At 38.2% G+C, this 16,877-nt stretch overlaps 1 protein-coding gene across 1 annotated transcript in view; it reads right to left on the reverse strand.

Annotated features, from left to right (window-relative positions):
• Window positions 1-11,428: 11,428 nt before the first annotated feature.
• Window positions 11,429-16,877, reverse strand: part of IL23R (interleukin 23 receptor) — a 61,889-nt gene continuing 56,440 nt past the window's right edge. Inside the window, exon 11 of the mRNA XM_060626226.3 lies at window positions 11,429-16,736. Within this exon, the coding sequence (XP_060482209.3) occupies window positions 16,083-16,736 (654 nt within the window). The 3' untranslated portion in view covers window positions 11,429-16,082. The remainder of the gene's footprint in view (window positions 16,737-16,877) is intronic.

Genomic DNA, 16,877 nt, shown 5'->3' on the forward strand with positions numbered 1-16,877 from the left:
TTATAGTTCAAGAGGGAAGATAGATAACTAAACTAGTTGACAGAAATAATATGTGCTAAGTGCTGTGATTATGAAAGTGTAAAATGCGTTCGGGACACACAGCAAGAATACTAGCCTAACATGGGAGTAAGCTCAGTGGCAACTGAGGAGGTGTGTAAGCATTTCAGGGCTCTTCTAATGAGAGGTGGACTGAGATATGTGGGTTCGACAAGCAGGCCAATATGGTTTCAGGAACATGGTTTTCAGGGTAATTTCAGTTATCTGAAATTTGTGCTGAGATGAAGCTGCATCTGTTTGGGAGAAAAGCAGAGAAGATCACAAGGTCTGCCTCAGCCTTTCCCCTACTATTCACAGCAATCTTGCTCTAGCCTCAAACTCATGGAAAAAGAAGTCTGCAATTTAAGGCTGGCTTCATGGATGTGTGACCCGTGCAGTTACACAGGCTCCACACTGAGAAAATCCCTGTGCTAATTTAATGCTCTGCTGTTGTCTTCTTGAAATTCTTTTCTTTTCTCATTTTTTTAATGCTTATTTACTTTTGAGAGAGAGAGAGAGAGAGAGAGAGAGAGAGAGAGTGCAAGGGAGGGGCAGAGAAAGAGAGGGAGACCGAGGATCAGAAGCAGGCTCTGCACTGACAGCAGAGAGCCTGATACAGGCCTCAAACTCAAAAACCGTGAGATCATGGCCTGAGCTGAAGTCAAATGCTTAACCAACTGAGCCATCCAGGCACCCCTGTCTTCTTGAAATTCTTAATAATTTTTGAATAAGGAGCCCTACATTTTCATTTTGCACAGACCCCTTAGTTTATGTAGCTGGTCCAGCCTGCAACTAACTATAGTTACAATCCTAAAATAGCCATTTAGCATGCTCTTTGGGAGTTTCCTGTGGCTGGGATTGTTATAGATGCAGACTCTCTGGGGCTTCTCTAGACCTACTGAATTGAAATCTGTATTTTAAAAGTTCCCCTGGCAACTTAATGCACATTAAGGTATGAGAAGCGTTCCCTGAGAACACCTCATCCCCTATATGTGCTGAGAGTGAAGCTAATCTTCCCCCCCTATCCTGCAACTTCTCTGGTGGACATGTGACTTAGCCTGGTCAGCAAGAACATTGCATTCCAGGGCAACAGTGGTTGATTTGTTTAGAGATAAGCATGTGATGCATGTTATGCCCAGCACACTATTGGAATTTATGTAGGAACCACTCAGCTGAGACCATCTCTTTTTCCCTGGGACTGCTAGCAGTAGAGTGACCTGAGTTTGGAGTTCTTGTGGCCACCACATGAAGCCTGAAAACAAAACTAACATTGTAGAAAGGCAAGCTAAGAGATAGGGAGAGTCTTGATGTCATTGCCTTAGCACTTGGGTCAAAGTGTACTTGAAGTTAAATCTATCCCTGAACTTTTTAGTTACTTGATCCAATGAATTCCCATTTTCATGTAAGTTCATTTGAGTCAGGTTTTCTGCTCTTTAGTACCAAAAGAGACTGATGGATAACTCCTGTTCATGTCTACATAAGGTCACGAAAGTTGACTTTCAGAGGTGGAGAGATATGTTTTGCTGTAATTGTGTGTACACACCAATAGATGTACTTTTTTTGCATGAACTATCCTATTTGGTGTATCAAGTTGCAGAGATTCAGTGGATAGTTACCAAATTTCCCCTTCATTTTACTTTAAGTGATATCAGTCCTGGATCAGAAATATTTTTTCTTTGCTTATGTTTTCTGCTATTTCAGAACATTGTAGCTATTAATGAAAGACCAATTTCAATGTGTAATAACATGTTTTCCTTCTGGGCTGTAACTTCCTTGGGCAGTTCACTGAGCCAACAATGCTGAGAATGAAAAGCCCCTGTTTTTACATCAGGAATACGTGGCTAAAAGCATTTTTCCAACCAAACCTGCCCTACCCCTGCACCCCCACCCCCATTCATTTTCTCCTTTAGTTATAGCTTATGTTCCATTATCTCAAGGAAATGATTAACCAACATTTAATACAATGTCAGAGTCCTTTTTCCTTCAAAGAATTCCAAACCAAGTTTTATTTATCTCTCACTACCTGGTAGGTAGCTCAATGCCTTGAATGAAGTATTTTCTCAATATGTGCCCATTGAATTATGCTAAGTCTGCATACACTCATAAGGAGACTAAAGTTTATAATGTTTGTTAAGGTAACAAATCTAACTTGAATATAGATCATTAGAGTTGGAAGGGACTGAGAAGTTCTTTAGCTGAATCCTTTTATTACACTCTGTCTCCCTCTGTCTATCTCTCTCTTTCTCTTTGTCCCTCCTTCCTTTCCTCTCCCCCCTCTCTCCCTCTCTCTCCTCTTTCTGTCTCTGAGAAATAAAATATTATAGACACAACTAAATCCCCATTACTTTCACTTCCTTTGTCCTCCCCTCTAGGTAAGCTGCCTGGTGAAGTTGGCATATATCAACCCAGTGTATGTTTGTATATTTTTATGATATATTTTAAAGTCTGAACATTTTTATAAATGCAATCATATTAATGGATCCTTTTGCAGTGTGCTTTTTTTTTCACTCAGTCTTATACTCTTGAGTTTATCCCAGTTGATACATGTGGATTAACTCTAGGATAAGCTTGTACCTGAGCCCAAAGAACCATGTATATGCAGCTGCAGCACTGTTAGTAATAGTGAAAAAGTCAGAACTACCCAGTGTAAGGGAGTGGCTAAGCTGTTTCCTATAATGGGATGACAATTCACATTTAAAACAGAACTTTTGTGTTTTACATGGTCCAGAGAGGTGTTGTGAAAGGACAGATGTCACTCACACGGGTAATGGGAAACCTGAGCCTGTGCCGAGAACTCTAGGTCTAAAGCTAGTGTTCCTTTTTAATTAACCTTATTATTTTGATATAATTTCAAACTTACAGAAAAATCATGAAAGCAATACATATGAAGAATTCCTATATAACTTTTACCAGATTATTTTAAAACATTTTGTCACTTTTTCTCCCTTTCTCCTTCCCCTCTGCTTTTTCTCTTGATACAATTTCTCTCTTCCAAAAAAAAAATTATCTGAATATAGTTGACCCAGAATGTTACATTAGTTTCAGGAATACAATATAATAATTCAACTTCTCTGTACATTGTGCTGTGCTCACCACAAGTGTAGCTATATGTATCACCATACAACGCTATCACAACATCATTGACTACTATGCTGTACCTTTTATTCCCACGATTTGTTCATTCCATAACCGGAAGCTTGTTGGATATAATTATTTTACTAAGCCATCTAAGAGAGGTTGCTTACATATATTATGGACCTTTTAGTTATACTCCAAAGTGCTTTTTGTATAGATAAAGATACATTTTTAAGTATTCACATTACAGGTATCAAATGCAGGAAATTTAACATTGATACAGCAATCTAAAAATAATCTACACTCATATTAAGATTTTGTTGAATGTTCTAATAATAATCTTGATATCAGATCTCTCCTCTTACTTGCCCTTGGTGTAAGATTCAATTCAGGATCATGTGATACATTTGGTGGTCCGACCTAGATTTCATTTTTTTTATTAATTAATTTGGGTTTTATTTTTAAGTAATCTCTATATCCAACATGAAGCTTGAACTTGGAACCCCAAGATCAAGAGTCATATGCTTCACCAACTGAGACAGTTTGGTGCCCCAAGTCTAGATTTTAAATAATTATTATGACTTAGATCTGAAAATATTTTACAGGTGTGCATTTTGTAATTTTTCTATTACACATACCTGCTGCTTTAATATATTCTTGGTATAACTGCTGTATTTGTGGTGCTTTACACATTATTATTACCAAGAAGAAGATTCCAGCCTTGCATGGGAAATATTAAAGAAGCAATTTAAACAGCAACTCCCTTACCTTGAATTCAGAGTAGGGCACACAGTGCTAAATGAGGCACCTGGTGGGAATGAAGTGACCCATGTTCAGAAGCTAGGTAAGAGATGCAGCATCTCTGTGACTCAGTCTCCTCAGCTGTAAAGTTATTGGGAAGTGAAATAATATATGGGAAGAGCCCGGTATGAATTTGTGGAACTCATTCATAGCAGATGCTTTTTTTTTTTTTTTTTTCAGTTTGTGCACTGAGATTTAGTTTGTCAAGTTTATGTGTTTAATGGTTATGGCAGCTAATAGCCCTTAAGTCTGTTCACACCAGGAGATGTGGGAGGTGACACTTAAGTCATTTCTCCCCCAGTTTATGACAAAGTTACCTGATTCCCGTGCAAACACAGATAAAGTGCTTTCTCTTTTACATGTTATACCACATAAAACATGGTTCCGTGCAAAAGATTTTTGTTTATGTAGGCACAGAAAAGGAAACTTGCATCTGTTCACTTGAACATTTTGGTTAGCCACACTTTACTCACATTCTGAAACTCAGTCATGTAATTTAAAGCGATTTTCTTCTTCTCAGAGAATGTGCAATATCTTTATCCAAGCATAATTGTTGAGGTGGAAAGAAGACAATTATAAACATTTATAAAAATAAAAACATTAGAACTTGATTTCAACTTTAGTCTTTCAAATAGAATCTGCAATGAGTTGGTAATGCAGTCAGTAGACCTTCATAGGCTTTTTAAGTCTATATTTTCTTTAAGTTGAATTACATTTATCACCAATTCTTCTGTCTGTGATTGCAAAGAAATTGATTTAGGGAGACACAGTGAGGATGGCTTGAGATTTAACTCCAGGAACAATTTACTGGAAATAACATTAATTATATCTTTGTGAGGTAGTTTCTATTCAATATCAGGTAAATTAGTATACAGGATAAAACAAACACCATCATTGCTAATCATTATTGAAAGAAAATGATATAGATTCTAGGAGCAAAATACAAAGCTTTTTTATTTTTCTTTTTAATTCTAGAGGATCATAATAGGATTCTCAATCGTAAATAATGGGAATACAACTCTAAAAAGCTTAAGCAAAAAAAAGACTATGATAAAAGTTTCTCATATACTGTATAAGTCATGAAGGTGATTGAACCTTACTAACAATTTAAACCAGGGAATCATGGGACACCTGGGTGGCTCAGTTGGTTAGGTGTCTGACTCTTGATTTCAGCTCAGGTCATAATCTCAAGGTTCGTGAGATCAAGCCCTTCTTTGGGCTCTGCGCTGACAGTGTGGAGCCTACTTGGGATTCTCTCTCTGCCTTTCTCTCTCCCTCTCTCGCAAAATAAATAAATAGACATTAAAAAAAAAACAGGGATTCAGATGCATTTAGGTTCTCATTTCATCTCTCCTCTTTGCCCTTTTCTGTTCATTGGTTTATTCTTCTTGCTCTATGTCTGTGGACCATACTTCTTTTATTCTGGCCACATGGTGGAGAACATGACTGACAACAGCTTCTGAACTTTGCATCTAAAATTCTGTCACTGGAGAGTCTCTGTTTTTCCAAAACTCCTAAGGAGAGCCTTTAATGGGTCCAGCTTAGGTCAGGTGTGCACCTCCATCCCAATTGTTATGACCAGAGACAAGTCCTGGAACAGACCTTTGGCCCACCTTGGATGAGGATACCTCACACCCATCAACTGCAGCCAGCTGAGCAGGATGACACTGAAGGAACACGTGGAGGGGTGTTCCCAGAAAAGGGGAACTTGGGAGACAATATGATCACCATAGAGGCGTACTCCATCCATTCTTTGAAAAAATAACTTGTGATTGCCTATTTCATCCATTATGATTAATTCAGATGCAGATGGCAGGATCACCAATAATAATGATTTAAAAGCATTAGTCTCATCGAAAAGTAGAGATAAGTGCTCTAGGATAGTTCCTCAAGATCATCCGGGACACGGCCTTCTTCCATCTTTCTGCTCCACTATCCTCAGCACATGGCTTTCATCTCCAGGAAACCTTATGGTTCTAGATGGCTGCTAGAGCTCTAGCTATCATGTCTGTTTTCCAGTCAGGAAGGAAAAAGAAGGAGGGTGAGGGGAAAAGATTTGTCTATTTGTCTGCCTCTCCTTTTAAAAAGCTTCCTGGAAACCCTTCTAACAGCTTCTATTTGTATTTTGTTGAACAGAACTGAGTCACATGGCCACACCTAGTAGCAAAGGAGACTAGAAAATGTGTCTTTTAGTGGGATGCATTGTTGCTTCACCAATAGAGAGGTTCTGTTAGTAAGAATGTGAGAATGGATGATGAATAGACTTTTAGAAGTCTCTACCACGTTTACTATGACACAGAAACTGGTAAATGGGAACAAGATGAATATGATATATAAACAGATAACTACAGCCAGTCCCTAAAGAGGCACAAGATGAAGGGAAGAGTCCAGTGCCAGGTAGAGAGATTCGCCTGACAGAGAAAGGTGTACCTCTTTTGTTTTATGGAACTAAGGAGAGGATGGGTGAAAGCACTTTTGTAGATGCGGTGTAGTGAGGTGCACATCTATTGTCTCTAAGAAGAAGAGGTGGAGGGAGAATTGCTGCTATATGGTAATGGACAAAGGCAAAAAGTTTCTTTGTATACGGAGGAACAATTAGGTGGATAGTTCTCAACCCTGGAAGTGCATAAAATACCCCTGATGAACCTTTTAAAAAAAGTATCAATGTGGCTGGCAGTGGTGATCAGGCTTTGGCAGTTTGGGTTTTTTTTTTTTTAAGTTCTCCAGATGATTCTAATATTTAGGTAAGTGAGAACCACTGGTCCATTTCTAAACAGCCAATTTGGTGTAGGTTGTGAAAGGACCCTGGACTAGGAGTCAGGAGAGTATGAATTGCCCCTGCCCAAATCACCAAGCCAAACCACAGCTTCATTTAGAAGATGAAGGTTTTCTAGATTGAAGCAAAATTAGATGGCATTTGCAACAAAAAATAATGAATAAGTACATACTATGCATTATCTCTACTCGACTATTTCAGGTAGAATTTAGTGATATTTCCTTAAGCCAAAGTTCCTACCAACTAGGAGAATGCCCAGTCTTTCAGAATTTAGCTGTTTTTTTTTTTTTATTAGTAAGCTATTTAATTAATGTTTTGTAAGGTGAATACTCCTGTTTGTTCATTTTCTTCAATACATCACACAATTTATCTGGCCTAGATTATCAGCCAGAGAGCATCTAATTAGTGTGGTGGCGAGAAATATTTCCTCCTGAAGAAATGAAAGATCTTGTTTGCACACTGAGGTGTTGTTAACTCTGCCCCATGCATCTCTTTGAAATAAAAGTTTTGGTCAAAAGTAAAAAAGGTGGTTGAAAAAACTGTCATGTTGAAATGATCTAAAGAATAAAAGAAAACTGCACAGTCAAAAAGAAAAATGCTTATGTTACCTTGTGTTATTGCCTTCTCATCAATGACACAGTGGCAGTTTAGAGAGAAGCAACAATGATGGTGATAATATAGTAGAATTATGGAAGAGCCTCAGAAAACACATTGAGGTCTGAGAGTTCTTGGATGCCTTCACATCGTTTTGATTTCCTTCTCATGTGAAGCAGATGAAATTAATAGATTGGGTTATTGTTTATTATTCATTCTTTCTTTTAACAAACGTTTGTTGAGCACCTACTATGTGGCAGGCACTGTTCTAAGCATTACAGATTTATGGGGAAAGGGGAGCTTTGGTGGATCAGTTCGTTGAGTGTTCCACTCTTGATTTCAGCTCAAGTCATGATCCCAGAGTCATGGGATTGAGCCCCACATCAGGCTCCATGGTAAGCATGGAGGCTGCTTAAGATTTTCTGTCTTTCTGTCTCTGTCTCTCTCTCTCTACCCCCCCCCCCGCCCTTCTCCCCTGCTCAAACTCACGCTCTCTCTCTAAAACAAACAAACAAACAAACAAACAACACCCCACAAGATTTATGGGGAAAGAAAACAGATGAAATTCCTGCCCTCCTGGATCTTACATTGTAGGAAGTGACAGTGAAGAGATTAATGTATGAAATATGTGGCATACTTGATTTTAGATGGTGGTGAGTACTATAATGAAGGAAAAGTAGATGAGGAGAGTAGGAATTATGAGGGAGGAGAGAGGGGTTGCCATTTTAGATGGAGTGACCAGGGAAGGCTTAAAGGTAGTGTGTTAGTAAGCAATGCAATAGCCTTGGGGAAGAGCATTCCAGGAAGAAGGAATAGCAACAGCAAAGGCCCTGAAGTACTTACTAGGTGGTCAGTGGGACAGACAGAGATAAACCAGATAGGGCCTCATAGGTCACCATAGTGACTTAGACTCCTGTTGTTTGTGGGATGGAAAGCTGTTGGCAGGTTTTGATTTTTTTTTTTTTTTTTTTCAACGTTTTTTTATTTATTTGTGGGACAGAGAGAGACAGAGCATGAACGGGGGAGGGACAGAGAGAGAGGGAGACACAGAATCGGAAACAGGCTCCAGGCTCTGAGCCATCAGCCCAGAGCCTGACGCGGGGCTCGAACTCACGGACCGTGAGATCGTGACCTGGCTGAAGTCGGACGTTTAACCGACTGCGCCACCCAGGCGCCCCTTTTTATTTTTTTTTTTTTAATTTTTTTTTTTTTTCAACGTTTTTTTATTTATTTGTGGGACAGAGAGAGACAGAGCATGTTGGCAGGTTTTGAACAGACGAGTGTTGTTTTAGCAGGAACATCTAGTTACATAAAGTTGTGCTTTCGAAGATGGGCCTTAGGAGACTTTTATAATAACCCAGGCAAGGGATAATGGTGGTTTGAACTAGGGTGATCAAGTTGAGTTGGTAAGAAGTGATTTAATTTCTGGATACATTTTGAAGGTAGGGTGAATAGGATTTCCTGATTAAGTGCACATGAAGTGTGAGAACAAAAACAAAGTCAAGAATAACACCTAGACTTGTGAGCATTGGAAAAATGGCAATGCTATTTACTGAGATGGGGATGTCTGTGAGAACAGAAGACTTGGGAGGTCATCTCTTACGGGAATAACAGGCCATGAGGACATGCAAATGGATGTATCAGATAGACATTTGAATGAGTCTGGAGTTTCATGTTTTCATGGAGTTTCATGGAGTCTGTGTTTTCATGACCTGTAGATAGTAATTAAAGCTGCAAGAATTGATGAGATCACAAAAGGAGAAACTAAGGCCTGAGCTGTCCAACATTTATGTGACAGAGACATTAGGGGAAACCAGGAGAGGAGGCTGACAGTGAATGGTCAGAGAAAGAGGTCGTGGGCTTGTGGTGTTCTTGGAGGAAAGAAAGTGTTGCAGGAAGCAGAGAGGGTCAACTCATCAAGTCTTTTTTAGCAAGGTACACCAAGGTCAGTATCTCTGTCCTAGAAAATAGGACGGGCGAGAACACCTAAAACTCCAGTGATTGCCCAAGGTCACACAGTTGGCACGTGATAGATTTGAAATTCAAAAACCCTGATTGTTTGACCTTAACCCGAGCTCTTAAAGGGAAGATAAGAGAGCTCAGTCCACCTATTTGCAACAGCAGTTATATTTGTTGTTCTCTGTGCTTTTTTTGCAATTTTTTTTCTAAATGAAGATTTCCACTACTTAGTAAAACAAAACAAAACAAAACAAAAACCAGCATGGAAAAAAAAACCCGCAAGAGTTTTAAAGAGGGCTTTAAAAAACGAACATTTCATTGAAGTGATGAAGATAGGTTGAATCTATCATATAATGTGTTTCCAAAGCACTTCTTGGTTTGTCTTTTTTTTTTTTTTTTTGGATTACAATTGCTTCTGTGCATTGCTGTGGGCTTTACCCTCCTGTCCCTCACAGGGTTTTGCATAGGCTGCCTCTATTCAATCAAATGCAATCTCCAAAGTAGCACATTGAATGGAATGTGCAATGAATACTAAAATAGGAAAAATGAACCTGCAAATACATGGCAGCTGGCAGCTTCTTAAAATCCTAATCTCCTCATTTAATGAAATACAAGTGATTTTCAGTTTCGGCAACCAAGACAAAATAAACCTTCTACATTGAATACCAAAGTAAAATGAGTGCCGAACTTCATTTAAGAAGACGTTTAGGATAAATATCACATCATTCAGTATCCAGTGAATATCAAATTTTGCATGTTTACTAGGAAGTCCTGAACATTGAAACAAAAGTAGAAGCAGGATAGGAATTCAGGGTCGGTGCTGCTTGCTAGGTGGACAAGACTGGTCCTGCACTACCTAGCAATGCACGCTTTGCAGCTTCTCTAGTGCTGTTTCCTTACCACCTTGTTACTCCACACACCTACCGACATTCCCTGCTCTTTCTCCTCTGGTGTATCTCAAATTCCCATTCTTGCTGCGTCCATTTAGGTGTCTGTATATCTATCCCTCCCCACAAATTCTCATGTGTGTGTAAAGATCTACACAAAAAGATGTATTACATGAATGGGTTTAATAGTAAAACAAAACAAAACAAAAAACTGGAAACAATATAAATCTCCATTAGCAGAATAGGACAATATATTAAAACACACTTATTCTATGGAATACTATTCAACTGCTGAAAAGAATAAGATAAAGCTATATATAACACCCCATGAAGATTTCCAACATACATTACTGAGTGAAAATAGCAAGTCACAGAGCAATACCATATGTTAACCATTTAGGTTAAAAAAAAATGGGAAAGAAAAACATTAACTTATTGAGAGTTACTACTTTAGATGAAGGGGTTGGGTCACGGAAGCAGGGGTGTGAAGAGATACTGTCACTTTTCATTGCGTTTACATTGGTATTAGATTTTTTAACGTGTTTTTTCATGAGTTACTGTGTAGCTTAAAAATTAACTTTAAAAATGTCACCGTTTTATTCTTTCTCTCTCACTTGTAATAATGTTCTCAAGCAGGATATGAACAGAAAGAAAGCAGTCAGGTTCATTGACTTCCGTATCTCACACTTGGGCTCCAGTGTTTGACTATGATTTCCTTCCTGTCCTCTGACAGAGTCACTAATTTTAGGTATGCTTTTATAGTTAGAAACAGCATTTTATTTTGCTTGAATTTTTAACCAATGATCACAGGAAAGAACTATGTTTCTAATATTTGTGTAGTATAGTTTTTTTTTTCTTTTCATGAAGCTAGGCTAGAATCCTTTTATCACCCCAAACAAAAATAGACCACTTAAGAATAAGTTCTTAATTTGTTGCTAAATGCTACTTATGAGAATTTGATAATAAGTTGTTTTCCTGCACATAAGCATAAGGGAAATGTGTCTTTACAAAATTGATGGAAATTCTGGATATAATGTAGAGAATTTATCCTAAATTAAGTTGAAAAGTGAAATTAGCAAAATGCCTAAGGAGTTTTAACATGAAACATTAATTGGGATTTAGTGGTGCTAATTTTAGCAGTGGGAAAGAGACATAATAACATTCTATCAAACCTTTGTTGGAGTTTCTTGTAATATTGCTTTATCTGTATCTTCTAAGAACGTGGTACACAATCAGAATCCAATTATTTTATATTGGTTTCATGCTTTTACCCAAGAGAAATTCATAAATTGTTTTTAATCACTTCTTTTATTTTAAATCAATAGTGTCTACCAAGTGGATAACATTACACATTAAAACATCACCTCCTGTCGTTGGTGTAATTACTTTGTAAAGAGGTAAACCACAACACAATTTGACAATCTTTGGGTTTATAAAATCTCATTATGTCACAACACAATATTTTATTCTTAGTGATCACAAAAAAAGCATACACTTGAACAAAACCCAAACATTTATGATGAAGTAATTGGAAAGAACCAAGTTAATATTACATATGGTACTGCCTCTATTAGAATCTCTGAGAGAGAGCTCCTTTTTACTGCAGCTGTTGAGGAAGTAGGGAGGTTTGAGGGAGTTCTGGTTCCCTTCACCAGGGTTGGCAGTCATGTGGCCGGAGTTGGAGGGTTTGGCACAACCCCAAGATACAAGCTTCTCAAGGAGGGCTAGGACCCAGTCGCCAGGTCTGGAAGAGACAATGTCGCCTCAGATTTTCATCCCACATGCATAGGCAGCTGCAGAAGAGAGTCGGGGGCAGGGGGTGCAGGAATGATCTTCATCTTCTGTTTTAGCAGATTTGCTTTCACCTATTTTATATTTTGGGCTTCTGTAACAGATTTCATCTGGAGAAAGGGGATCAGTTGCTAAAATGTATTTTTGAAAACCTCTGCTCTATGCCAAAGTCATGTGCTGCCTCTGTGTCAAAGGGAGGATGGCTTGAAATATAAGAAAAGAAAAAAAGGTGGGAAAACCCTCTGATGGAACCAGGAGGGCAAACAGCAACCCACACTATATGAGAATCACATGCTAAAACTCATAAGCCTTTTTATATCATCAATTTTATATCTAACTCTGGTAAAGACAAATTCCTAATTTAAAAAAAATGATAAAACACACATAAACCAAGAAAACACCCCCAAATTGTACTTCATCTGTACCCCCCCCCCCCGCCTTTATTGTTTCTGTATAAGAAAAGGGAGGTAGGTAGGACACCTGGGTGGTTCAATCAGTTACGTGTCCAGTTTCACCTCAGGTCATGCTCTTACAGCTCGTGGATTTGAGCCCCGAGTTAGGCTCTGTGCTGACAGCTTGGAGCCTGGAGCCTGCTTTAGATTCAGTGTCTCCCTCTCTTGCTCTGCCTCTCCCCTGGTCATTCTCATTCATTCTCTCTCTCTCTCTCTCTCTCTCTCTCTCTCTCTCTCTCAAATATAAATAAATATTAAAAGAAATAGAAAAGAAAAGGGAGGTAGGGTGTGAGGAGGATACTAGAGCAGGGGAAATTGGATGTCCCTTAATCAGCTTTAGTATTGTCTGGAACTGGTGTTCCATCTTGCTTCAGCATCACTGAGGATTAATCTGCTTTATTTTGTATTTCTCTCCCCTTCTTCCCTTCCAATGGTATCTTGAGGGACTTTTTTCTGCCTCTTTCTCTCTTCTTCCTCCTCCTTCACCCATACTAATAAGCATGGCGTCTCCATTTAGGAAGCAACAAATTAACAAACATTGTAGACTCAGAGAAAGAAAGTTGATAATAAGCCCAAGGGCTAGATGGAAAGATAAAAAGATACACTTGCCCCCAAAAATCTACAGAAGATTCTGGCTAAGAAAGGGGAGGTGGTGGGGCTTTGGGTTAGGGGCAACTTGTACAAGAGACCAAGACTCCAGCCCTACTGTTATCCTCTTCCCAAAAAATGTAAGATCCTCAAAGGGCATATATTGTCTGATTTTTTCCCCCTAGACTATAAGTCCCAAGGATGCAGGGACTTGGCTTGTTTTGTTAACATCTGTATTGGTCAAAGTGCCCTGCACATTGTAGGGGCATTCGATACTTTAGTAAACACTTGTTGAATAAAAGCACCATTGGAAGAAAACCCTTGCTCACTTACCAAGGTTGCATTATGATAAAACCATTAAAATTTTCCTTGAGTTGGGGCAGTGGCAGGCACATTGCCTCCATCATAGGTATAGCCTCAGTTTTTAGTCTGTTGGGACCAACAATGACTAAAGGCAAAGATGGAACTAGAAGTATCTTCTCTGTGCTGAATAGTGATGTGGGTGTGGAAAAGATACCCTGGAAAGAGAAAACAGCCTCCTTCACACTCCAGGGGACAAGAAGTTCTAAAGGAGACACTCACTGAAATGGAAGCATACACAGATCAAATAGTGCTGCAATCCTTTCAGCTTGACAAAAGATTTTTTGATGTGTGACCAATTACAATTATACTGAAATACACTATGAAAATACTCATCATGTTAATACATGTCTTTATCATATCGATAAACATCAGGGATTTGTCTCAGTCTTTTGTTATCTCTATCCCAAATACTACCTGCCTTTTTTCTTCATTTTATTCTCCCTTCAAAGAAGAATAAAGGAAAGGCATATGGTCAGTTACAAGTCAAGAAATTTAATATTAGCATTTCATTAGTGGTTTAAAACATGCTCCTTTCAGAATATGTAAAGTACAACAAATATATACATACTTTAGGATAAACAGAAAAATTCATAGCAAGGGATAGGTTTTTTACAGTGTGAATAGTAATGTTCCATTTTGGAGCAAAATGGCTTTAATAAATGATACTAAATAAAATAAGAAAGATTGTCAATACAAAAAAAGAAGTGAATCGTGACAAATTGCTTATATGCTGGATATTAAATAGTTTTCATAGATAGAATGGCCATATGATTTATCATCCAAATGGGATGCTTCTAAGAGTGAAAGGGTACACTGGTCATAATTAGCGCTGGGGCAGCAGACCATAAATCAGAATAAACCAGGGTATGTGGTCATCTTCCTCATGGGGGCGCATAACGACAATAAAACTGCTTTTAGGTTTGTTTGTTTTTTATTTTGAAAAGAAAAAAAGCTAAAAGAAAATGAAATAGGTTGTCCATGTGCTAAACACACAGTAGGTCCTTTTTTCATTAACTGCTCAATTTGTTGTAATAAACTAATCTGAATAATAAATTATTACTGTTGAAACTGATTAGAAAAGAGAAATTCAGTGGGTAATCTACCCTATTTTCAAAGTATTCTGCTCATTAGAAAATTTTTTCCCTGGACCATAAAAATTAATCAGAATAGAGAAGTCTGCTGAGTACCATCTCTCAGCTAAAACACACATCTCATATTTTAAGATCACCTGTCTTTCAGTATTGACCTGGTTGTCAGATAAAGTTCATCTCTAGTCCCATACCTTATTGAGTGTAGCCATCAGAAGCACTGTGTTGAGAGGATTCTGAGGTCACCTTAGGGCTTAGCAGAAAGGTGTGTGGTGCTCAGTTAGGATGTCTACAGGAGATATGGATATGGGACGATGGCATGTTTGGCAAATATTGCCATCCCAGATTTGGACAAATATCTGTTTTAACAATATTTTTCTGACATATATCTAATTATGTGGGGAACAAAGGCAAAGAAAATAGTTTTCTTAAAACTTACAGCCCATTGACAAGTCCTTGAGATAGGCAGAGTGACCTTCCTCTAGGAACTCAACAGCCTAGATGTTAATATTTTGCTAAGGCCAAAAGGCAATCTTAGCTTAACATTATCCCGACTTCCAGGATCCTATGAGTTTACTTCAAACATACAGAAATTCCTTTGGAAACTTCCTTTATGTCCACCCCCCCTAGATATACATTAGCAGTCATCCTCCAGGCATATGGCCCACTAATATACATCTGAAGGGTCTCATGACCGAGATTTTACTAGACAGTAATAAATGACCTTTTCCCAACAAGAGCTAGCTCCCTCAAGGTCCTGGAAACCTTGCTTCCAAAATTCCTTAGAGACTTACCCTATCCCTAACCCCCTCCCAACTTGAAGGTATACAATCAGTCACCCGTCACAACTGCAGTGCAGCTCTTTCTGCCCATGGGTCCTGTCCCTGTGCTTTAATAAAACCACCTTTTTGCACCAAAGATGTTTCAGAATTCTTTCTTGACCATTTTCTCTGAATCCCCAAATTTCAACATCATCTAATGCATAATTGATCAGAAAAGAAATAATTACACCTTGCTGATATTGCATCTGCTATTTCAGTTGTATCAGAGTGTAATTAATATACCAACTACACCACAGGACAATAATGCATCACTCTTAACTTGAATGAAGACAGCAGTTTCATGATGTCCTCACTTCATTGTTTTATAACCTGATTAGTCCAAAATCAAAATAAGGAAAGATCAAATCCCTACTACCTGAATGGAAAGTAGTAGAAACAATACAACAAACATGCTAATTAATTTCTTCTCTGTTTCTATTCTTGTTTCTATCTTGTTGTTGGGGACTATGTTTTTGTCTACTCAAGAAAACTTTAAGCCATAAAATGAAAATTAAACTTTCTTCTCCCTTGCAAACAAACATTGACATCTCAATTTTTAAGAAGTATTTTCAACATTTATTTCACTGCCACATATCTTCTACTATTTAACTTTCTTGTAATGGAGAGATCCGTTCTGTGCCTTGCAATGAGGAAAATAAAAAGGATTTAGTTGATACTTTTTGAAGGTGTACCTAATATTGGTGCTCCTTTTGTGAGTATGAAGTATGTTCCATCTTTGGATCTTAATTCTCTAATTTTGAAAAATAGGGCAGAATTAAATTTATATTGAGGAGGAGATCCAACTTTAGATTGCAAGACAGCTTTCCCATATTAACTTTGACTATGCAGCTCTACTTTTCCAAGAGTGAAATTGTATTGAAGTGGTTTTCCAAAATATTTTGTGGAAAATAAGAGTTAATGGATGGCAACTCCTCATTCATGATCCCCAAACAGGAGACGAATTCATCAGGCAACAGAGTCTGTTCTGGAAGAGTTTCATTGGGTGAAACATTTTCCAAAAGCATGGTAGTTTCTTCCTCTACTGAGTTTTGCATGTCCAGAGGACTGCATTCTCCTTGATTCAGAATAAGGCTTAATTCTTCAAGAAATAGTGTGTTGCTTAGCGAATTCATACTTGAGACAGGGAAAGCAAAATTAGGATATTTTTTAAACATGGCATTTTTCCCCAGGTCTATGGAATCAGCTGGTGGTTTGAGAGTTGAGGAAGCTGTTTCATCATTTTTGCTGAGATGGTTTCCCCCAGTGAGAAAAGTTGAAATCTGGGGTTTATACCCAGGGCTGAGGCCAGGAATATATACAACTGTAGTGTTGGTGAGTAGTGACTTTTGCAGGCCGTCTCTGGTCTCTAGGGATTCTGTATTCTTTTCCATCTTATAGTCTGTGGGTTTGTGTTCTTCTGGGAGAAAGATTTCTATCTCTGTAACCACTGGATCAACATATAGGACCTGTTCGCTGGAATTATTATCTGTAAATTCACTTTTTTCCTAGGAAGAAAGATTTTTTTGTTTAATTTTACAAAAGACATTTAAAGGGGCTAACTGGGTAATTAAAGAAGAACTGGAATTCTGCTTTCCCTTGGCTTTGCTTTTCCCCTCCCTCTTCTGATATCGTTTCTCTTCCCATAC

The sequence above is a fragment of the Panthera onca genome, chromosome C1 (genome assembly GCF_046562875.1).
Source record: "Panthera onca isolate mPanOnc1 chromosome C1, mPanOnc1 haplotype 2, whole genome shotgun sequence".
NCBI lineage: Eukaryota > Metazoa > Chordata > Mammalia > Carnivora > Felidae > Panthera > Panthera onca.